The 24658-nt window shown below is 40.4% G+C and overlaps 1 protein-coding gene across 3 annotated transcripts in view; it reads left to right on the top strand.

The window, feature by feature from the left end:
• The window catches only part of HGSNAT (heparan-alpha-glucosaminide N-acetyltransferase), a 42462-nt gene that overhangs the window by 5364 nt on the left and 12440 nt on the right, over positions 1-24658 (top strand). For 2 of the 3 annotated variants that reach the window (XM_027599036.1, XM_027599035.1), the window contains exons 2-7: positions 10646-10761; positions 16488-16624; positions 17070-17191; positions 19617-19686; positions 21939-22008; positions 22709-22818. In XM_027599036.1, coding sequence (XP_027454837.1) covers positions 10646-10761; positions 16488-16624; positions 17070-17191; positions 19617-19686; positions 21939-22008; positions 22709-22818 — 625 coding nt within the window. Of the gene's footprint in view, positions 1-10645; positions 10762-15785; positions 15830-16487; positions 16625-17069; positions 17192-19616; positions 19687-21938; positions 22009-22708; positions 22819-24658 lie in introns of those variants that run through there. The other variant, XM_027599037.2, reaches the window with a different exon arrangement.

The raw sequence follows: 24658 nt of genomic DNA, 5'->3' as shown, positions 1-24658 counted from the left end.
CATCTGGGTGGTGAGGAGGACCTGGAGTCCCTTCCAAGGAGATTCAAGGGCAGTCTTTGTTCTTGGTGATTTCAAATCAGAAGGCTGGGAGAAAATTAGAAACATTAGTTTGGAGAGTCAGAGCCAAATTTTTGAGGAAACTAGAATAATTCAGGATCCAGTCCAACTTATAACAGAACCTCAAAGACAGTTAACAGGATTAGAATCTAATCCAGACGAAGGGGTAAACATTTCTTCTCTCTATAATTACCCTCATTTTAATAACAAAACTAATTTGTTTGCATTAAACTTTGCCTGATTATTTTCTTAAGTGCACCAAGAATAGTGATTGACCATATAAGCTCTTTCTTTTTAAAAGCTAGTTATAGTTTTTTTTCTATTTTTAAAAAAATATTTATTTTTAAGCAAGCTGTGGGGCTTGAGCTCATGAACCCAAAATCAAGAGTCCACATGCTTTACCAACTCAGCCAGCCAGTTGCCCTCTCCTCTTTTATTTTTAAATTTTTTTTAAAGATTTATTTATTTATAAGAGAGAGAAACGGAGGAGGGGCAGAGAGAGTCCCAAGTAGACTCCACGCTGAGTGTGGAGCCCAGCACGGGGCCTGATCCCATGACCCTGAGATCACACCCCAAGGCAGAACCAGGAGTTGGATGCTCAACTGACTGTACCACCCAGACACCCCCTCCCTCTTTAAAAAAATACTTATTTATTTTTGGACCATATAAGCTCTTTTTTTAAAAAAAATTAAAATTAATATTTTTTATTCTAAATTTTAAGTAGGCTTCACACCCAGTGTGGAGCCCACCGTGGGACTTGAACTCACGACCCTGAGATCAAGACCTGAACTGAGATCAAGAGTGGCCTGCTAAACTGACTGAGCCACTCAGGTGCCCCAATATAAGCTCTTTTTAATGCTACTTTGCTGGAACCTTGTAAGCAAGGTGTTAGGTCAATTTTTCCAAGAGGCTTTATTAGCTCTGCAAAGTCAACCTTGATGTAGAGAACAAAGGCAAAAGAAATACAGGAAAAAAATTAAACTTCCCTATAACTTATAGCTTATTGACAAGTACTTGGGACAGGCAGAGTGACCTTCCTCCAGGAACTCAACTGCCTCAATGTTAATACTTTGCTAGAGGCAAAAGGCAACCTTAGCTTGACATTAGCCCCACCTCCAGGATCCTGTAAATCTTAAACATAATCCCTTAGAAACTTACTTTAGCTCTACCTGCCCTGCCAAGATACGTGTTAGCAATCATCCTCTAAACATATGGCCCACTGATAATCCATCTGAAGAGTCTCATGACTAAGGTTTTACTAGACAGTAGTAAATGACCTTATCCTGACAACAGCTAGCCCGTCAAGGTCCTGGAAGCCTTGCTTCCAAATTCCTTCGGGACTTGGGCTATTCCCTAACCAACTCCCAACTTGAAAGGATAGAATCAGTCACTCCTCACTACCCAGTGTAGCTCTTTCTGCCCATGGGTCCTGTTCCCATGCTTTAATAAAACCATTCTTTTTGCACTGAAGATGTCTCAGGAATTCTTTCTTGACTGTTTGCTCCCGGGTCCCAACATTTCACTTCAGCCTTAGTTCTTTAAAGCTGTTTGGTCATATCTGAGTCTATGCATCTCTCTCTCAAATATGACATGCTGGTCAGAGCTTTAGCCAAGGTTTCCAGTGGTGTCTGGTTACAAGGATCAGACTCACTGAATCTCTGTAAATAACAATATGGCTATGAGAAGAATACCCAAGAGCTTTCAAATTCTGGAGGAATTAGGTAGGGAGAAAAAGTAAATGTCTCATCTTTGCTCACAAAGGTATATCTTACCAATTTGTTGATACCTTAAGAGAAAAGAGAAAAAGGTTTCTTAAAATCTGGAAAAGTAAAACGTTAGAGAACCAGCAGCATTTTAAACAAGAAGTCCTAAAGATTCATTATCATCCTCCTTGGCTCATTTAGTTCCATGTTATTAAATCTTGTCCTACTTGAATACTGTTTTTCCACTCGTTCTGGAAATTCATTTTTTTTTTTTAAGATTTATTTATTTTAGAGAGTGTGTGCTTGAGTAGGGAGAGGGAGAGAGTTCCAAGCTGACTCCCCACTGAGCAGGGAGCCTGATGTGGGGCTCAGTCTCATGACCCTGAGATCATGACTTGAGCTGAAACCAAGAGTCAGATGCTCAACCGACTTAGCCACCCAGGTGCCCCCCTTTGGTTTAAAAAATTTATTTTAGAGAGAGAGAGAGAGAGTGCATGCATGTGCGTGTGACTTGGGGGAGGGGCAGAGGGAGGGATTCTCAAGCGGACTCCCCCTGTATGAGGAGCCCAAGGAAGGGCTCAGTCCCATGACCCATGAGGTCATGACCTGAAGTGGGCTGAAACCAAGAGTCTGATGCTTAACTGAGCCACCGAGGCGCCCCATAGTTCTGGAAATTTTTACCCAGTTCAGTTGCATGATCAGAAAGTGATCAGAAACCCGTAGTCTAGAGTACTTGTCAGATTCTTTTCCATGAATTTCTCTGAAGATGAATCACATTTGCAGGAAGCTTTTGTAAAAGCATCTGAGTAGAACAGTAACTGTAAATGGCAAAAGACTTAAAAATGCCTGTTGTTAAAGATCTGATAAAAGTTCATTACAATGGAATTGACAAGGCAATTTGGTTATTTTTGTGAGTACATTTTCATATAGTAACTAGAATTACAAGTGTTAACATTGTATCAATACCTATTGGATCTTCAGGAATTTCATACAGTTTCTGGAACACTTTTATTAATAACATATATCCCTGCAAGTATAATCGAAGAAGGTTTAGCATCATTTGTTTGACAATGCTTCCTATGTAATTTAACATACCAGATAAGCCTATTTAGTTAAATATCTTCCCTTTTACAAGGAGAACAAATCCTTTGAGATATTCCAAGGGATCGTCTGGAAAACCCAAAGCTAGTTCAAGGTCAAGAAGACTTCATTTAAAAAAATTTGATTTTGGGGAAGTTTGTTAAGGTAACAGAAGATTTGGGTACTAAATTAAATAGGATCATAGATCACTGTGAAACAATGCTTAGTTTTCCATTTCACCAAGTAACAAAGACTTCATAGGCAAATACAGAAAGTCAAATAGTTGCACAAAGCCGTAGCTATTTTAATATTGAAAAGACTCTGGTTTTTTTTTTTTCTAACTAGAGACCTGATAAAAACAAAACAATTTTTTTTAAGTTTTTTTTTTTAAGATTTTATTTATTTTTCTGACAGAGCACAAGTAGGCAGAGAGGCAGGCAAAGGGAGAGGGAGAAGCAGGCTCCCCACTGAGCAGGGAGCCCGACGAGGGGCTCCATCCCAGGACCCCGGGATCATGACCTGAGCCGAAGGCAGACGCTTAACCCACTCAGCCACCCAGGTGCCCCACAAAACAGAATTTTTGTTTTCTAGGCAGATTACATCTTTAAAGATGAAGAAAACTTTTGGTTATAATATATTAAGAGCAGACCAGTAACCTAAAAGAACTTTGTCCTTTTAATGGAGAGAAAAACCAAACTCTAATATTGCACCAGTGTACTTTTGATATTTCAACTCATTTTTAGGGGCGCCTGGCTGGCTTAGTAGGTGAAGCATGTGACTCTTTGATCTCGGGGTCATGAGTCGGAGCCTCACGTTGGCGTAGAGATTACTTTAAAAAAAAAACACCTCACTACATCTGAAACTAATGATGTACTATATATTGGCTAATTGAATTAAAAAGAAAACCCTCATTTTTAAAGATTCATTTTAATCTTAGCTAGACCGATTACACATTAAAATTCCTTTTCAAAGATTCCTTTTCCACAAATCTTCTACAACTTTCTTTCTTATCATCAGATTTTGCCCTATGTATTCCCTCTTTAAAAAACCACCCTGATTTTAGGACAGGATTCCTTTTTTTTCCTTCAACAAAAATACATTTCCATTCCTTATACCTTCTTTTCGTGAAAGCACACATCCTACTTTTCTTGCATATGGAGATATTTCCCTTATTATTTCTCGTAGCTTTGATCCTGCATATTAATTAGAGTTCTTTAGGAACTTTAGGAAGTAAATAGTCATGAACTATCTTTTACATTAGCCTTCTGAGTTGGCATATAACAGGGCAGGGGGTGCAAGAGGGCCTGGCACTGGGAGTCCCGGACAGACCAGCTTCTGCCACTTGCTGTCGACAGAATCCACAGGCAGAGAGAGGAGTGGTGTTGAAACAAGAAAGGGACTTATTTCAGTGACACCAGCACGGGGACGATAGCAGACCAGCGTCTCAAAGACTGTCTCCGTGGGGCGCCTGAGTGGCTCAGTTGGTTGGGCGTCGGCCTTTGGCTCAGGTCATGATCCCAGGACCCTGGGATTGAGCCTCGCATCGGGCTCCTTGCTCAGCAGGGAGCCTGCTTCTCCCTCACCCTCTGCCTGCAGCTCTGCCTACTTGCGCTCTTTCTCTCACTGTCAAATAAATAAAAGCTTAAAAAAAAACTGTCTCCAAAGTGCCGAAAATACTTCCAGGTTTATAGAAAGAAAATATGGGGCAAAGGTCGGTGGGTGCTTGCAGCTGGGCAGTGAAGTTCTGGTCGACCACTGTCTTCGAGTCAATCAAGGGTGGTATCTTGCTGGCTCTGGGCAGTCCTTATTGCTTGAGGAGGATGTTGCAGAGGATGCTTTGCTGTCAGGGTCTTCCCCCTGAGCCAAGGGACAAGCTGGAAAGAAGAACCCAACAGAAAGCTTGAGGTCAAAATGGAGGCAGCTGAAGTCCTCTTTCAGGCAGACTTATAAATGTCATGACTTCTAGAAATGTGCTTTTTTTGTAGAAAATTTCTCGGGGTGGCATGAAGCATGTTTACTAATAGACTCAAATATCTTCAGTTCTTCGGTAAAAGGAAGCAAAAAGTGGTCAAGCCTATATTCAGTAACTAATGTTACAGCATTTTATCTTATTTGGAAATGATCTGGATATTCAGTGAATTCAACTTAATTTAGCAAAACTTTAAGGTTTCAGGGTTACCAAAAAGATTTGGGGAAACGACTTAAAAAGTTCACATAAAAACTTTTTACCTACTTCTATCTATTCAATTTACTCGTTCTTAACAATTATGGTTAGAATACCCACAAAACATCATAACTCAAATATGACATTAGACAGCCACTGTCTCTTGTTGACAAATGTAGTAACAGATAATATGAACATATTTGATGAGGAAACCTGGCTAGGATAAAAGTGTCGTATTTAATGTTGAAAACTCTAAAGACATATCTATTTAAACCAACAAACATAAACTATCTTTAATACCAAATGTCTTCCTAGATCATATGAACCTGAAAAAGCATTTGAGTTAGTTTCTGTTAGATTTCTGAGATTTAGAAATACTTAATTTATAAGCCAGTTAAATTTTACAAATTAATTTTAGCAATTTAGCAATTTTCCAGAGGTAGAAAATGTCACCCATCTACACATACACACATATAGATAGATAGACAGACAGACAGACATTAACATACAAGCAGAAACCTGGTAGTTTTTATTTTACAATTTTTACCATGAGACAGGATAATGCAGAACTCACTAGTTTACAAAAGAACAGTTGGTTCCTAACTTTTTTCTGGCAGATGGAATAAGTTAAGGTTACTGGCTCAGATGACTAAAGTTTTTTCTACTAATATTTGTGGAGAAGATACATGATTTTTCATTTATCTAAATTTCATTTATCTAAATTACTCCTTTCATTATACTTCTGATAAGAATTACCTCACAGAGTTTGTACTTTTGATATTTTCATCTCAAAAGTCACAGCGAAAGAATGCAAGTTCCTCCAAGAAGAACTTTGGTTTTCTAAGGACAATAATTTACAAGCCTTTTGAGATAAACAAGGGGAGGCTTGGAGATTAGTGAAAGGAATCCGTTCACTCTGAATTGCCTCTCCATGTGCATTTCTAGTTTTGTAAAGATTTTTAAGAAAAGGACAGTTGCTCTTAATTCCTCAAAGATTCAGGTTATAGTCTGGATGTGGAAGGACTGACCTATCCACCCACCTATGTGGGAATGCTTCTCTTTCCCACATTTAGCTTAGAGAAGGACTTAGCCAGCTTCTATCCGTTTTTCCGGGATCCTATCTGTAGGCTGTGAACGGGATTTAAAGCAGAGAGTTTGTAGCTCTGAAATTTACTGGAATTTGGGAAGGTTTTCTGTTTAGTCTTGTCTTTTTTTTCCCTTTTATTTGAGGGAGAGAGAGAGTGTGCGCACAAGCGTGGGGGTGAAGCAGTGGGAGAGGAAGAGAGAGAATCTTAAGCAACCTCCACACCTGATGCGGGGTCCATCCCAGGACCTTGGGATCATGACCTGAGCCGGAGGCAAGCGCTCAACTAGCTGAGCTACCCAGACATCCCTCTTGTTTTGTTTTTTAATTTTAGTTTTCCCTTGGCTGTTTAAGGGAATAATGTAGCAGTTTATCAGGAAATCCCTGAGTCTTGCCAACTCTGAGAGGAGCTCATACGGGGGCCCCTCCTTTGAAGGTACATGTGGGGATGCCTGTAAGATCATAGACTTGGTTGACTTTGTTCATGGTCATGTAAAGTTACTTCAGAGAGAGGCTAACTAGAATGAGCACTCAGATAAAGGAGGATGGGGGAGCAGCAAGGGATTGACTCAGTTCTGTAGCCTTTTGTTTTAGGTACCTCTTTTGTTTTTTAATTTTTCATTAGTCTTTTACAATAAATATTTTAGTGGAGCTCTTTTGCCATTTTGAAACCTTTTGGAGGCTTCTGCATACCAATTAAAATTATGTGTCACATTCTGTTTGTTTAATTTGGGAATCCTTACTTTTAACTGCACTTCTTAAATGAGCTGATCTAATTGGAACATTACTCAAAATGGCCACTGTAATTCTAGCTTGTCGTTAGTACGATTTTGCCATTTTTGTGGATATTTATAGCTTTTGGGACCAACAGTTCTTAGGCATAAAATAAGCAAGTGTGCCAGATGGTGGCACAGTTCACTCTTCAGAAATTAAGGATCCTATCTTTATCTTTATTATTATTTATTATTTATTTTTTAGCTTGGCCTTTGAGTTTCTCAGAGCCAGATTAATACCGAAGAGGGATATGCTGTGGGGCTGGGGTTATGTGGTGTTTCATGCTATACTTCATCATACAGAATTTTTCTTGAGGTTGGCAGGTGACCTAGTGTCAACCCTACTGGTTCTGTGACTAGCTCGTCCTAACTCAGGTGTCTTTGGGCTAAGTGGTGAGCACTCTTAACAGCTTTTAAATGCTTGACTCGTGCTTACCAATTTTTGTGGCTTTTTTGGCCTCCCTGATTCCCATGAACAATTAACCTTTCCATCATGTGCACATTTGCAGCAACCAGTAGTAGTATCTGAGGAACTGAAACTGTGGACGTCAGCCGTAACTGAAGAACTGGGGGCAGGGGAAAGTGTTGAACCAGCAAACCTCAAAGAATGGGGCCTGTAGACTGATTCCAAACAAATGAGAACTGCACCTGCTCCCGACAGACATGGAATCTGGGGAAGGATTCCCAGTGGAGAACGGCAGACTAAAATGCCGGCACTTGCCAGTGTGGAATCTGAGAACAGAACCGAAATCCCGGGTTTGGAAATTTCTGTGGAATGGCCAGTAGAAGGCCCTGTGTGCACCACCAGCAGTCCCTGTGGAGTCTTGGGCTGGGGAAAGGGTTGAACCAGCAGTCCCCAGCAGATGGGGGTTGCAGACTGGGGGCTCCCCATGGTGCGGAACTGTGCACTGCTTCCAACAGTTTCCACATTGAACTTGGGACGAGATTAGGAGCTGGAGTTTTCCACTTAAAAAGCCTGGAATTGTGGACTGAAGAGGCAATTAGTTCGAGGGCTTGATACAGAGAGCAGAGCACAGAACCAAGAGAGAACTTACCCATGGCACTTGGCCATGGTGAGCGAGACCGTGAACTCAAGAGTGTTTGTGGGGTACCATGCCCATGTTTCTCATTTTCCCTGGAGTCATCGGAAGTCTCCTTCAATCCCACCGCTGCCACCAAGTCTGTTAAATAACAAAAAGACAACTGAGTACATTTAAAGATCAAATTGGCTTTATTCAACAACTCATGAATGGGGCAGCTTCCTATCTAGCAAATAGTGTAGAAAGGAACTTCATTGAGCAGCAGAAAAGGAAAGGTTTTTAAAGGCAGAGAGGGAGAGGAAAAAGGAAATTATTCCCCCAAACTGCATTGTTTTAAGCAAGGTGACCTTCCTGGGGGGGAACAGAAAGGGTCTATCAGCAGATTACCTCCTGATGCTGACAGGAAGTTCCATATTGCCTGGTTGAAGACCCCATTACTGGCCAAAGCTGAAGAAGCGGTTAGGGTAGGTCTTAGGTCTGGGTGGGGTTTAGCATATGTGACTCCATTCTGGGCCTGCTATCTCCTTTTTAATGGGGGTTAAGTGGTTAAATGAACATTCCAACAATTAATATGAAAGGAAAGTACTGATGGTAAACATTTGGAAAACATTTTCAAGCTTGCCAATCATTATTTCTAACCTAACGCAGTAAGGAAATTATATTTTCTATACATCAGGCTCAAAAGTGAGGGAGAAAAAGGCTAACAATCACTGGCCTAGCTTCTAGGGTTTACCCTCAGGAGACTGATCACAGAGGTCAGGTGCTGGTCAGACTGGCCACAGCGTGAAGTCCTGGTGGCTGGTGGGTTACTTGAGGCAAGTTGTTTGACCTCTCCAGGCCTCAGATTCCTCATCCAGAAAATGGAGACATCAGGAGCTATTTCACAGGGCTGTTGGGGCCTGGTGCACATTCAGGTGTGTAATTTGTATCCCCTGGGAGCAAAAGTCACCACAGTGTCCTCATAAATCAGCACAACTGAATTGGAGAGGAACTTGGCAATGCATAGCAAAAGCTATTTAAAAGGCTATAAAATTTCACTCCTGGAAGTTAAGGAACTATGTCAAAAGGAGAACATGTTAATTTTAGATGTATATAGCATCACTTCTTACAATGGGAAGGAATTGGAAATGAAGTACATGAAAAAAGCAGAAACAACGGTGGAAAATATTTAACCATGTATCCCTAACCCCGATGAAGCTCTGTGTTGGTTGGATGTGGCCTGGACGTTATAGTTATCATGTGTTGAACTGTTGCTTTGCTTCAGATTCTCTGCCAACCGCATTACATATATTGTCAACCGTAGCCTTCCCAGCGGTCCTATGAAGTACACGCTATTAGAATTTGAGAAACTGTGGTTTATATGAAGAAATATATATTTGGTCTTCATCCCTGTTTCTTGCACAGGACTGCTAAACCCCTTGGAATTTCCTCTCTCCCTGCTCATGCTCTATCTCAAATGAATAAATAAAATCTTTAAATAAAATAAAATGAGGGATTTAGACTGGCCACAGTGAAGAATTTCCTGAATTAACCAATTAACTGTTCACATGATTTTCCAGGGAGCCCTGAAGGAAGCTTTCATATTACAAAATAAAAGAGGCTAGATTAGGGGCGCCTAGGTGGCTGAGTCGGTTAAATGTTTGCCTTCGGCTCAGGTCATGATCCCAGCATCCTGGGATCGAGCCCCGTGTCGGGCTTCCTGCTCAGTGGGGAATCTGCTTCTCCCTCTTAAAAAAAAAGAGCCTAGATTATTACCTGTCTCATTGTGTTATTAAATAGTATCTCTTTCTTTCCCTCTCTCTTTTCTGTCCTAGAAGCTAGAGGGCAAATTAATTTCTCTTTCATATAATAGTATAAACGGGGATGTTGGTCTAAATGAAACATTTTGCTTTCACTTTACCCAATAGTAGTTCTCTTTGTTTGCCTACCAAGTCGACAGGTGAAATTTAGAATGTTCATGGTCGTGGTCTTTAGGTCATCCAAAGAGCATCTAGTAAAGTGGTGAGCTCTAAGCCTAGGGAATACAAAGCAGCAGGTCTTTCTCCCTTCAGACTGAAGCTCATCCTCTCTTCTTACTTGAAATCTGCTGTGGAAACCAGAAGGAGATTCAGAAGTCAAACCCAAGTGATAGAAGACAGAGCTTCTCAACTTTAAAGGGTGTGCAGATCCCTGCAGAGCCCTGCTGACCGGGCATCCTGGCATCTCCCGAGCTGCACTCAGAGTGGAGTAATATGGTCCAGGAAAGTTCGGGCTTTGGAACCACACAAACTGGGTTCACACAGTGATTTCACAGAACTCTGGCCATGCGCAATGATCAAATCTTTTCGAGCCTTAATTTCTTCATCTGCAAAATGGAGAAAATACCAGCTCATGAGATTGGCATATTGTCAAATAGAAGATATGTGAAACTAGTAAATTCAATGCCCCTCACACTTTAGCATGTGATGAACATAAACTCCCACATGGTCCGTTTACACACAGGATGTGAATGGTGTTAACAGAATCCTTGTCTGTAGTTGAGGCATGTGTGCAAAAGGGCACGTGTGTGTGTGTGTGCGTGTGCACATGTGTGCATAGTCGTGCAGTTGTGTAGTAAGGGACGAGAGACTGCAGAGCCCCTGAGTGCAGGCATTTGAGAAGCACGCCTGTGAAGCCGCTGTTCACACAGGTGCCCTTTGTTTCTAACGTGTCTTTCAGATGCTTTGTCTGTTTTTTAAAAACTTTTTTTTTCTAATTCTTACCAGACTTAGATAAAAAAAAGCATGTAGACCTGAAGATGGACCAGGCTTTGCTGCTCATCCACAATGAACTACGCGGAATAAACCTGACTGTCTTCTGGAATTCCGAACACTGTTATCACGTAGGTATTATGTTCATGCTCACAATTTTGTTTGCTTTGGGGCTGTTTGAAATGTTACTTAATGCTCTCATACCTGAAGCCCTTCACATGTTCACTTCGGTTTTATAGGTAAGGAAACAAATAGACTGTAGAAAGAATCAGAAGACAGATAATCAGGGAGAATACCTAGCAGTGAGCAACATCAGTCTCTTATCTTTTCCCCTCCCCATCTTTTAAAAACTCAGTTCTTGGTGATGAGTGAAAGCGATGTTTTATTTCACTTCTCTGCCTGATGCATAACCCCATTGCTGGACCAGAGAAAGAAGGAGTGAGACACCTGGGTATTCTCCAAGGACAAAGGTAGTGAGGACAACTGGCAGGCTCAGGTTGAGGTATGACACTTATTCCAGGGATCTGCCCTCCTGATGATAAAGGATGTATTTATTTTTATTAAGTTTTAAATTTTAATTCCAATACAGTTAACATACAGTGCTAATATTAGTTTTAAGTGTACAATGTAGAGATTCAACAATTCTTTTTTTTTCTCTAAAGATTCCATCTATTTATTTGACAGAGAGATAGAGAGAGCACAAGTAGGCAGAATGGCAGGCAGAGGGAGAAGGAGAAGCAGGCTCTCCGCTGAGCAGGGAGCCAGACGTGGGGCTCGATCCCAGGACCTCGGGATCATGACTTGAGCCGAAGGCAGGTGCTTAACCGTGAGCCACCCAGGCGCCCCTGATTCAACAATTCTATACATTACTCAGTGCTCATGAAGTGTACTCTTAATCCCCATCGCCTATTTCCCCCATCCGCCCACTCATCTGCCCTCTGGTAACCATCGGTTTGTTTTCTATAGTTAAGAGTCTTTTTCTGGTTTTTGCATCTCCTTTTTTTTCTCCTTTGCTTGCTTATTGATAAAGGATTTATTTTATCTGAAGGTACAACTCCTAGACCTTGTTGCTTTTTAAGTACAAGACTACTCCTCTATGTAAAATAAAATATTCTCTATTTCCAAATTGAGCATTAGAATGTACTGCTTTCAGAGGAGGAATTTTTATTTAATTTATTTATTTTAAAATTTTTATTTATGTAATTTTTTTTAATGGGAGGGGCAGAGAATCTTAAGCAGGCTCCACACCCAGTATGGAGCTGGAGGCGGGGCTTGATCTCACAACCTTGAGATCATGACCTGAGCCTAAATCAGATGCCCAACCAGCTGAGCCACTCAGGCTTCCCCATGGGAGCAATTTTAATATATAGGTTTTCCCTCAATGGGTTGCATCCCGCTGTAAATTGAAAATACTGTAAGATGAAAATGCATTTAAAACACCTAACCTACTGAATATCATAGCTTAGTCTAGCCTACCTTAAATGCTCTCAGAATACTTATACTAGCCTATGGCATATCAGTTGTTAACCCTCATGACTGCATGGCTGGCTGGGAGCTTTGGCTTGCCGCTACCATCCACCATCATGAAAGAGGGTCCTGCTGCATATATCTAGCCCAGGAAAAGATGAAAATTCAGAATTCCAAGTACATTTCTACCGAATGCATATCACTTTCATATGGTTATAAAGTTGAAAAACCATAAGTCAAATCCCTGTCAGTCAGGGACTGTCTGTATAGGGACCTGTTTACTGTAAATAGCTTTACAAAGCAAACAAAAGAATCCCCAGTATGGGTACCAACTGAAGAGGTGATGAAGCAATACGTGATCCCTCCTTTATTTCATTAAGCCCATCGAGAGCTCTATAAAGTAATGTGAAGCCAAGAAAATCTATAATGTTAAAAAAATAGCAAAGACAAAAGATATATCAGCCTATGAGAAGGACTTAAAAAGAAACCTGAAAACATTACTGAATTTCAAAGCTGCAGATAATTCAGAGAATGAGCAAAATGTCTTCTAAAAAGATAATAATGGCCTAAAATTTATGGAAAAACAAGTTGAGGGGGAAAAAAGAGTGCATTGCCAGGGTGTTAGCCATAGGTCAAGTAAAGCATCTTTAGAATAAAAAAAAGTAAAATCATGGGTACAAAACAGTGATGCTGGTGACAGATCAGAGAATCAAAAAACAGAAGAGTTAGCTACATGAGACTAGTTCAGGAAAAATATTGCTAATTTATTTAAAGAGCATGTGGGCACCTGAATGGCTCAGTCGGTTAAGCGTCGGACTCTTGATTTTGGCTCAGGTCATGATCTCAGGGTTATGAGAACTTCCGTATAGGGCTTCACGCTCAGCGGGGAGTCTGCTTGAGATTCTTTCCCTCTGCCCCTCCCCACTGCGTGCATGTTCTCTCTTTCTCCCTCTTTCAAATAAATAAATAAATAAATAAATAAATCTTTACCAAAAAAATAAAAGAGCATGGAGATAATTATGTTTTAGGAAAATGAGTAAAGGAGTGGTAGAGTTTGCACTTAAACATAGTTGTAGAAAATGTCCCATAATTGCAAAAAAGACCTTAGCCCGGAAACTGGAAAGACACTATGAGCCTGTAAAGGTTAAAAACCTGAAAATGCTGTCGAGACATAACCTCTTAATAATTCTGAACATTAATGATAATTTAAAAATCTTTAAGCAAATATAGAGACACACATTCAAAAGAATGCAAATTATAATAATTTGTATTTTGTAAACTGAATAAATATCTGAGAACGGTGGACTTACAGGTGAAGGAAATCAGTTATCTGGTTAAATTGAGAATTCCCTTTCCTCTTTATCTCTCTTCCCTTAAAGTAGAAACACTTAAGATACATACACGTGAGGGCGCCTGGGTGGCTCAGTTGGTTAAGCGACTGCCTTCGGCTCAGGTCATGATCCTGGAGTCCCGGGATCGAGTCCTGCATCGGGCTCCCTGCTGAGCAGAGGTCTGCTTCCCCCTCTGACCCTCTTCCCTCTCGTGCTCTCTGTCTTTCATTCTCTCTCTTTCTCAAATAAATAAAATCTTTAAAAAAAAAAAGATACATACACGTGAAAAACACATAAACATTGAAAACGTGTCGATTTCATAGCTTCAAGACAGCTAGAGGTACCTATAATATGTCAGAAATTGGAGGAAGGTTAGTATTGTAATGTTAACTATGAGTAATCATTATAACTGACTAAATAAAAGTAAGATGTAAATGAGAAAAAAAAAAAAGAAAAAGAAAATTGCTGTTTAGCCTCCCGAACAGTATTCCTCAGGGGATCTGGAGGTGGCAAGAAGAAGGGAGAAGCAGGGAGTGGGAGACAGGAATCCTGGGCTTTCATTGCTATGAAGGTGATCTGTGACTTTTGACTGTTAATTATTTTCAGACATAAATTAGAATAAACAAGGCCATTTCATTTTTTAAAGTAAAAACCTGCTCTAAGTATGATAAACATAATAGTTAATATTACTGTGTCTTTAAAATATTATTAAAAAAGAATATACATTATGGAAAATATATAAATGACAAAAGAAGACAATAAAAGTAGAGGAAGGAATTCAGGGTGAGCATCAAATTGCAACAAATACAAATGGATTAACTTGCATAAAAATAAGACTCATTTGTATTAAAATATTGTGACTAATTTCAAATTTTGGGAAAAAGTTATACATAAATACATTGACTAATAACATTAAATACTAAAATATGAGACTGTTGTACTTAAAAAGAATACATTAAAAACAAAAAGACATACATTGTTCTTTCCTGAGGTAGATGTGGGGAATAGAGGGGGGCCAGTCAGGCATTAGCATTTGCATAAATAATAAATGAAATGTTAATACTAAAACAGAAGCACACCAAATGAAAAGGTTCAGAATTAAGATGGGCCCCTACAATACATAGAAAGTAATGGTAGGGGGCGCCTGGGTGGTACAGACCATTAAGCAAGAGACTAGGTTTCGGCTCAGGTCACCATCTCAGGGTAGTGAGATAGGGCCCTCCGTTGGGCTCTGCACTCAGCGTGGAGTCGGCTTGAGATTCTCTCTCCCTCTTCCTCTGCCCTTCTCGCTCGTGCTCTCTGTCTGTCTCTAAAATAAATAAAAAAGGGTGCCTGGGTGGCTCAGTTGGTTAAGTGGCTGACTCTTGATTTTGGCTTAGGTCATGATTTCAGGGTCCTGGGATTGAGCCCCACATCTGGCTCCCTGCTCAGCTGGGGAGTCTGCTTGTGGATTCTCTCACTCCTTTTCCTCTGTATCTCTAAAATAAATAAATAAATCTTTAAAATAAATAAATCTTAAAAAAAAACTGATGGTAGAAATTACAAAACAAAACTGTGGTAAGAAATAAGCATTCACTATCATCAGACTGTGATAGGTCAAGCTCATTAGGGTTTAAGGATTAAACTGGTAAACTGAACCAGTCCAGAAAGTGGTAGAATGGACTGGTTAAGAGCAGAGTGCCTGACCGAATCCTTCCTCTGTCACTTCCTGCCTGTGAAAATGATAGAAAAATTAAAAGGAGTCAAGAGATGATTTTGTTTTGTTTTGTTTTTTTTAAGTAGGCTCCATGCCCAGGGTGGAGCCCAGTGTGGGGCTTGAATTTATGACCCTGAGGTCAAGACCTGAGCTGAGATTAAGAGTCAGATACTTAACCAACTGAGCCTACTTGATGAAAAGGAAAGCACTAGAATGGGGAAATATTTGAGATAGTTAAAAGTTTAATATTGCAATATGTGAACACATATTTCTAAGATTATGTTCAAGGGGATTTTGTATCTAAGAGATGGTTCACACCATAAGACATATAAAATAACAAAAGAATATTGAATTATTTAATCTGATAATTTAAAATGTAATCTTAATGCTGTGATATCATAAATATTTAGTATGTGAACAAAAAGAGGAATGATTTTTAAATCCTGGTAAGTCTAATGAGAAACAAATGTACTGTAATTTTTCTTATTGAGTACTCTTCAGCCACATGTAACAAGAACCATTAAAATGATTTTTTTTAAAAGATTTATTTATTTATTTGAGGGGGAGCATAGAGGGAGAGGGAGAGAGAAACCCAAGCGGACTGCACTGAGTGCAGAGCCCAACACGGGGCTTGATCCCATGACCCTGAGATCTCGACCTGAGCCGAAACCAAGAGTTGGACGCTTAACAGACTATACCACCCAGGTACCCCTAATAAAATGATTATTTTTTACCCAGTAACCTCATTTTTGGAAATGTATTCTAGGGAAAGAATTTAAAGGAATAAGAACATCATGTGTAGATCTTTGAAAACAAGATAATTTATATAAATTATATATAATTATATATAATATGATTTATATAAATTATATAATTTATTTATAATTATATATATTATGTCTTTAAAAACATAATTTATATAAATGATACACAAAAAGATAAAACAGCTTTGAAAGCAGCCTAAATACTCACAATTTTAGTATTTAATGGATTATAATGCAACCATTAAAAATTCAAATAAAGAAAATCTGTCAGTCTGAGCCTCCCCATTAGATAAGATAATAAATCCCAGTGGCATTAATAAGTACTGTTCCCAGGGAAGCTTTTGAAGAAATCATGGAAATTTACTTGTAGGTAATATATAAAACAATGGAATGCAAGACAGTATATGCTGTATTTGTTAATTATGTGAAAAATTTACATATAGTGATATAGGCAAATTTTACCTAAGTTATTGGAATTTAAGTTTTTTTATAAGGATGATGGAAAAGTTATCTCAGGAGTTCAGGGGGAAACTCATGTGCACCAACAAGCAGCGGCCTTTCAGACACCTCTGACAGTTGCTTGTGTTTCTGTTGTACAGTGCTTGTTTCAGGTTCTGGTAAATGTTTCCTGGAGTGGGAAACCCGGGAAGCCTAGCATTGCCACGGGGGCAGTGAGCACCCAGCATGGATCTCTCCTGCAGCTTAATGACACCTTGGAAGAGAAAGAAGTTTGTAGGTTTGTACCTGCTTTGATGTGACCCTACTGATGCCTGCAGTTTCGGTCTGGTTGTTCCCTATTTGATTTTTAGCTTTTCATTCCTTCAAAACATTTTTTTAGGGGCGCCTGGGTGGCTCAGTCGTTAAGCGTCTGCCTTCGGCTCAGGTCATGGTCCCGGGGTCCTGGGATCGAGCCCCGCATCGGGCTTCTTGCTCGGCGGGAAGCCTGCTTCTCTCTCTGCCACTTCCCCTGCTTGTGTTCCCTCTCTTGCTGTGTCTCTCTCTGTCAAATAAATAAATAAAATCTTAAAAACAACAACAACAACAAAAAAAACCATTTTTTAATATCTTTCCCAGTCTGCCCTCAGGAATGCCTGTCACACTCTGCCTTGATGACATTACCGTAATCCAACTCCTTATGTCCTAATCTAACCATTTTTCTTAATTTTACCATGTCTTTATAGGCTGAAATACAAATTTGGAGAATTTGGAAACTATTCACTCTTGGTAAAGCACACCCATAACGGAGTCAATGAAATTGCTTGTGACATCATTATCAACAAGAATCCAATTGACAGTAACCTTCGTACGTATATGCTCTTTGTTGATTTTTTTTAAATTTGTGTTTTAAAGGTTTTAGTTTTTGAGTACTGTTTATAACACTCTCTGTACTTTAAAACCTGGATTATCTATCTTACTTAGTTATGGTATATTTATAATGATTGTGTCATTGGTGTATACCAAGAAAATTATGTGATATATAAGAAAATTGTATGATCAACATATTCTCATAGATGTTATTTAGTTTAATTATGAAGCATAAATAAGCCAAAAAAAGTTAATGCAATAGAAAGAAACTAGAAATAGGGCAAATGACTGTCAAGTATCTTTCCTTGTTTTAGGATCGTATTCCCTGTATGGGTCTTACAGGGACAGCCCAGAAGTCCCTTAGATTAAGGACTGTTCATTCTTCAATAACTCCACTGAAGAGTATCTGTCAGTCTGAGGGGTGCCAGGGTGGCTCAGTCAGTTAAGCGTCTGCCTTCAGCTAAGGTTATGATCCCAGGGTCCTGGGATCAAGCCCTGCATCAGGCTCCCTGGTCAGTGGGGAGCCTGCTTCTCCCTCTCCCTCTGCCCCTCTCCCTGCTTGTGCTGTCTCTTGCTTTCAAATAAATAAATAAAATCTTAAAAAAGAAAAAGAAAATCTGTCAGTCTGAGCCTCCCCATTCGATAAGATAATAAATCCCAGTGACATTAATAAGTACTGTTCACAGTGAAGCTTTTGAAGACCATAGGGTCATGTCAAAAGAATGGAAGAGCCAACCTGAAAGGGCCAACATGGGCCAGTTTAAGCATTAAAAAGAATAATGAATGTAATTGATGGAAACACATTGAATCTATAAAAACCAATGAGTCTCTTATGAAACTTAAAAGAAAGAACCCCTTCCCTAAAGAAAGACAATACTTTGGTTGCCTTAGGAGGTAACAAGGACACCTGATAACTGGAGTGACTTAAAATTGTTAATTGAAAGGAAGGATCTAAGCATTTATCCTGCCTTTCTTGTTTTAATTGTATTTTAGGATAACTAAGTAGTCTGAGATGATGAGGGTAAATTCTTTAAGGAATGATTCCAGCTAATACATGTGGCAGAATGGCAGACTATTTCGTAACTCTTAATGAAGGAACTGATGTAGGCAAAAGTCATGAGTGGATGAAACCATCACATGAAAGAAGACCTGGCATGGGAGGGCCACACTTTCCCCAGCCTGATGTGGGGAGTGGGAAAGACACGGCACCATCTGTGAAGCATTCTTGCCCAAAAAAGTTGAACTTTGTTAGTCAAGCCTCTACAGCTAATTGCCCATTTGCAGAACATTTGGAGGATAGAACAAGTTCAGTGACACCATGAGGAAGCTGACTGACAGATCTAGAAGATGAGACGTCCTCATAGACGACTTGCTTCAAACAAGTCAGTGGCTGCTTATGTCTGAATGCAACTAAAGAGACATAATGAGCAAATAGAAAATGTGAACCTTGTTTGTATCCTGATCTGAACACACTAACTACAAAAAACATTTTTGAAATAATTAGAAAAATTGGAATATGGACTCTGTTAGCCAGAGAGGAGTTATTACTGACATGGTGATTATATAATAAAACCCATTTTAAAGAAACTTTTAATTTTGAAATAATTTTAGACTTACAAGAAACATTGCAAAAAAGGAGCTTCCAGTTTCCCCTAAACCCCTAAACTATATAATCATAGTGCAGTTACCCATATATAATGATCAAAACCAGGACATAGTGCTATTAACTGATGTATAGGCTTTTCAGATTTCTCCCGTTATCCCTTCTAAGTCCAGTTGTTTGGTCCAGGATGCAGTCCAGGATCCCACAGCCCAATTAATTGTCAGTTTCCTGCAGCCTTTCATTGTCTTTCGTGACTTTGACACTTTTGAAGAGGACCGGCCAGTTATTTTGTCATTTGCACTTGCTCGCTATTTCCTCACACCTAGGTAGAGGGCATGCATTTTTGGTAGAAGACTCCAGAAGCCTCCTCAGTGGGCCATGTCACGGGTTGCACGATGCCAACACATCTTCTGTGAGGCCTGTGTTTTAGAGATATATACTGAAGATGGATGGAGGAAATGACACGTCTGTGATTTGCTTAAAAATACCTCGGGCAAAGACACAGAGGCAGAGTAGCAACAGAAGAAGCAAGAGTGACAATATCTTGATAATTCTAGAATCTGGGTGATGGGTATACGTGGGCTTATTATGCAAATCTCTGTTCTTTTATGCATGTTTGATATTTTTCATGATGAAAATGAGCACTCCCCTAATGATGAATGTTCTCAAGTGTTTATAGGAAAGTTAGCAGAAGAATACAAGGTTTTCCCTCACTTGTTTTGTTTGCGTTTTTCATTTACAGATTAAATGTAGTGATGTGACAGCTTTGATGCTTAGGATGACATTTTGGTGATAGGGTGTTTTCTTTTGATTTTTATAGCTGTGTGTATTGCGTTCCTTGTTGGTGTGGCGCTCATCATTGCAGTATCCTTTCTGAGGTTGTTGTTGAGGTAAGCAGATGTTAGGGGGGGCACAATTGGGGGAAGTAGAATATAGAAAAAATATATCCAGGAAGGCTGGTTTGATCCTTTCAGTGACCGTTATTCTTTGATTAAGTAAATACTTATTGGGTCCACCATGCCTGGTTCCAGCCCGGGGTATCAGGGATTGATGTTGAATAAGAGATGGTCCCTGACTTCAGGGAAATGATCACCTAGTTCGAATGGATCTTTGCCTTCAATCTTCCCCAGTGGCTGAAAACAGAGAAGAAAATGCTTGAGAAGTCCTTATTTCCTGAAGGATCTCACAGCCTGCTTTTGCAGTTGAGTGGGAGTGGCCTGGACTGATCTCAGGAGGCATCTGTGCATTGCTGTCTACCTCTCCTCCTGTCCGGCTCTGAGCTCTGAGGCCACCCCTCTGGCCCAGCTTCCCAGCTCCTGCCAGCCAGGCATCGGGCAGCAGAGATGGAGGATGGGGTGCTGGACCTCTGGACCTTGGCGTGCACTTGCTTTTCCCTGGTTGGGACTGGCAGCTTGGCGAGGGGATTCTTTCTTGTCTCTCTGCCTGGTTAACAACGAGTCTGGAGCAAGTGAATGAATAGATGGGGAAAGAAAAAGAAAGTCACATAGATCCAGGCCTGGCAGATCACCTTTCAAAGGAAAGTTCTTTCATGTTTTTAAAGAAGTAAAATTGACGGAATTTTTACATGTACAACCTGTTAGGGTCTGGAAGGATCACAAGATTTTATGGGTGAGCCGTCTCCAAACTGGGAGGAAGAAAACCTAGTCTTTTAAGTGTGCCGCCTTGAAGGAACCTAGCAGCTTTGGGGAGTTCACGCACTCTGACTCTCTCCCTTTGTGCATCCTAGAAATACAAGGGTCTGTAAGGATAAAAGGACTACTTCTTGCTCAGAAGCACATTTTTTTTTTTTAATTTTTTATTGTTATGTTAATCACCATATATTACATCATTAGTTTTTGGTGCAGTGTTCCATGATTCATTGTTTGTTCATAACACCCAGTGCTCCATGCAGAACGTGCCCTCCTCAATACCCATCACCAGGCTAACCCATCCCCCTACCCCCCTCCCCTCTAGAACCCTCAGTTTGTTTTTCAGAGTCCATCATCTCTCATGGTTCGTCTCCCCCTCTGACATACTCCCCTTTTCTTCCTCTCCTGTTATCTTCTTCAGAAGCACATTTTTAACCGAACTGCTTTTTAGGGGCAGAGTATAATTTCAGCAGAAGAGTTTGTTTGAATCAAGATTATCTTGTCAATCTTTTGATAGGATGCAAATACTATTCCAGTTTATTACAGTGTTTTCATTTGCTCCTTTTAATATCAGTGGATCTATGGCATTGCTTTCTAAAGTAATTGGTAGCTGATCTCGAGCTCTTGCAAAGGGAAGAAATCCCACCTCATTCCACTGTGGAGTTGAAACTCCTTGTAGTGTGAGGTTCTGCCTCTGCAGCCTTGCAGGCGGGATGCTCTGCTGGCAAAGCAGGAGCCCTTGTCCCTTGCCCCAGCACTTTCCAGCATGCCTCCGGAAGTCCAGGGATGTTCGGGTATGTCGGAACTGGAACAAAATCTGAGGCGGTAGTAAGAATACAGGATCTCTCTCCTTTTGCTGGGAGGACAAGCATGTTCAAGAAAATTATGTGCGTTTCTAAAATTTCAATTTTTAAATATCTTATTTTCTCCTTTCGCCCTTCCTTAGATGTCTCAATTTTAATATTTTTCATGTGATGGTGATGTTACCAGTGCTGAATAAAGTAGAAATAGGAGTGAGTTGTGGGGAATAAAGAGAAGAAATAAGAATATATGAATTAGATACGTGGGTGATGTTTAGAGACTGCTTTGAACAATTAAACTGGCGAAAAAACTTACAAGACAGAGATTGAACTGGCTATTTGGTGATACTAAGGAATTATTGATAATATTTTAAAATGTAATAATGGAACTGCAGTTGTGTTAAAAAAAAGGGAGGCTGTTTATCTTTTAGAGCTACAAACTTCAGTATTTATGGATTAAATAATATCATGCTTGGGATTCTTTAAAATAGTCAATCTAAGGGCAGGCAAGGGGACGGGGTGGGAGTGTGGATGAAGTAAGATCTACCACACTTAAAGACACTTTAAAATGTTTAATTCTTTGACTTGTATAGAGTATGAACTTCAAATGAATCTTCTTTCAATACAGTATCCAATCGTTTTGAAAATTCTGCCAAAGAAAATAAATTAACTGAACTTTTTACTTATTTACAGTTTGGATGACTTTCATAATTGGATTTCTAAAGCAATTAATTCCCGGGAAACTGATCGTCTTATCAATTCTGTGAGTTATTAGAATGCATCATGTGTGCTCTGGGTGGTTTTCTAGATTTGGAATTTGTAATTCCCTATTTAATAATCTTTATTATCTGGTTTAATTAATCTTATTTATATTGTGGAAGGCCAGGTCTGTCGTGTGTTCTGTATCCTTAGTAAAGAGCAGGCAGCATTCTCTTCAGCTCTGGTGAAGGGTACCGTCCCGCTTCTCTTTCTTGGTGAGGTTGGAACTTTGGGTTGCATTATATGCACAGTGTGGAGACATTTTTCTCTCTGCAGGCAGCACTATTGAATCGATCCAGTTAAGTAGAGAGTGTCAAGATAAAAACAAAAGAATAGAGCCATCAGTATGAAATCTACAAATCGATGGCCTCCTATGGTGATTAAACATACTACTTCTGTTAGTAAATTCATTACGGACATATATATGTCCACTTATGGACATATTTGCTTATACTCTTGTACCAGACGCACTTATCGACCAGTTCTTTGTGGTCGTTCATCAGCGTGGCTCAGCAGACATCTCAAAAATCAAATGTGAAAAACTAAACCTCTGGGTGGGATCTTTACAAAAGTAAATTAAAAGATTGTTCAGGACAATGATTTTTAGCTCTTCTGTCTATTAATTTCTTCCCTAAAAAACAGAAAACTGAAATTAACTCAGTAGTATTATCAACTGGCATGTTTCTCTCCCCATTTTTCTGAAGGAGCTGGGGTCTCCAAGCAGGGCAGGCTCCATCGGTGGTGATGCTCAACTGGAAGCATGGTGTCCGCCCACTGCAACGCCGCGCCTCCGCTGCGTAGACACATTCAGGGGGTATGTGGGGCTCCCTTGGGACATTGTGGGCACAGGTAGTCTAGGATTACATGTTTACACATAAACACATTTTTTGGTATTTTACATATCTTTTATTTTGTAGGGTAGGCAGGACTTCTTGCTGTAAAAAATAAATCAGTGGCCTCTTTTTACTTGAAAACTGTCATGATAGCAAATATAAAGTTGCTAGAGAGGAATCAAGGGTTGAGGCCAGAACCAGTTTCCACTGATAGGTAGATTCTGCCGAATTAAGGTCATGTGGGCAGGCAGCAGCACACGGGTGGGGCCTCCCCATCCATCTGCAAACCGGCTCCCCCATCGGACAAATGAAACACCAGCGTGCATCAGGCCTGGCCCTTCCCCATTGCTAGCAAAACAGCTTGAATATCAGGCCCTCTGGGAAGCAAATCCAGAGTCCTACAGCAAGTTGTATTTTATTTTATTTATTTTTTTAAAGATTCTATTTATTTATTTGATAGAGAGAGAGACAGCGGGAGAGGGAACACAAGCAGGGGGAGTGGGAGAGGGAGAAGCAGGCTTCCTGTGGAGCAGGAAGCCCGATTCGGGGCTCGATCCCAGGACCCTGGGATCGTGACCTGAGCCGAAGGCAGATGCTTAACGACTGAGCCATACAGGCGTCTCCAGCAAGTTGTTATTTTATTTTATTATTATTTTTTAAAACATTTTATTTTATTTATTTGACAGAGAGAGACACAGTGAGAGAGAAAGCACAAGCAGGGGGAGTGGGAGAGGGAGAAGCAGGCTTCCTGCTGAGCAGGGAGCCTAATGTGGGGCTCAATCCCAGGACCCTGGGATCATGATCTGAGCCAGAGGCAGAAGCTTAGCCAACTGAGCCACCCAGGCGCCCCGCAAGTTGTTATTTTAGAGTTCAGGTAGAAGAGTGAGGGCCAGGAACCAACTCTGAAAATAAAGTATAAAACCATATAGCTGAAAATAAACATGTTGGTGTTAGGCCTTCCATTTCTGCCCATGGAGGGCTTTTATTTTTTATTTTTTTATGAAGTTTATTTATTTATTTATTTATTTGAGAAAGAGAGAGAGTACCAGACGGGGGAGAGAGAGTAGGAGAAGCAGACTCCTCACTGAGTGAGGAACCCCATGTGGGGCTTGATCCCAGGACTCCGGGATCATGACCTGAGCTGAAGGCAGACACTTAACTGATTGAGCCACCCAGGCACCCCTCATGGAGGGCTTTAAAACTCCAGTAATAATTATAATTCTATCCCAGCCTCCCAGACACTGAGTGCTCCTGGGGTGCATATTGGAAACCAGGCAATAATGATAACCATTGCTAAGAATTTTTGAATTCTCACCCTGTGCCAGGCACTGTTCTTACTTGTTGTAGTTTATTCAATCTCTTCACAATCCTGTGAGGCATATACTTTTAATATGCCTGTTGTACAGGTGAAGAGACTGGGCCATAGAGTTAAGTAATGTGCCCGAGGTCACTCGGGGACTATGTGGGACGGCTGGGATCTGACTCCAGGAGTTGGGCTCCAGAGTCCCCACAGATAACTGCAATGACACACTCAAGGCTTCATTCTTCAGTATCCTACAGAATTAGCATCAAATAGTAGCATATTCAGAGTCTTTTTTATCGTATTCCTTTTTCTTTTTTTTTAGGAGAGTGATGGGGAGAGGGGCAAAGGGTGAGAGAGAATCTTAGGCTCCACACCCTCTGTGGAGCCTGATGCGGGGCTCGATCCCACAACCCTGAGATCATGACCCGAGCTGAAACCAGGAGTCAGAAGCTTAACCGACTGAGCCACCCAGGTGTCCCTGCTCCTCTTTTTTTTTTTATTCCCATTGCCGCTTTTGG

The sequence above is a fragment of the Zalophus californianus genome, chromosome 2 (genome assembly GCF_009762305.2).
Source record: "Zalophus californianus isolate mZalCal1 chromosome 2, mZalCal1.pri.v2, whole genome shotgun sequence".
NCBI classification, from domain to species: Eukaryota; Metazoa; Chordata; class Mammalia; order Carnivora; family Otariidae; genus Zalophus; species Zalophus californianus.
This window is presented reverse-complemented; position numbering and strand designations above follow the sequence as displayed.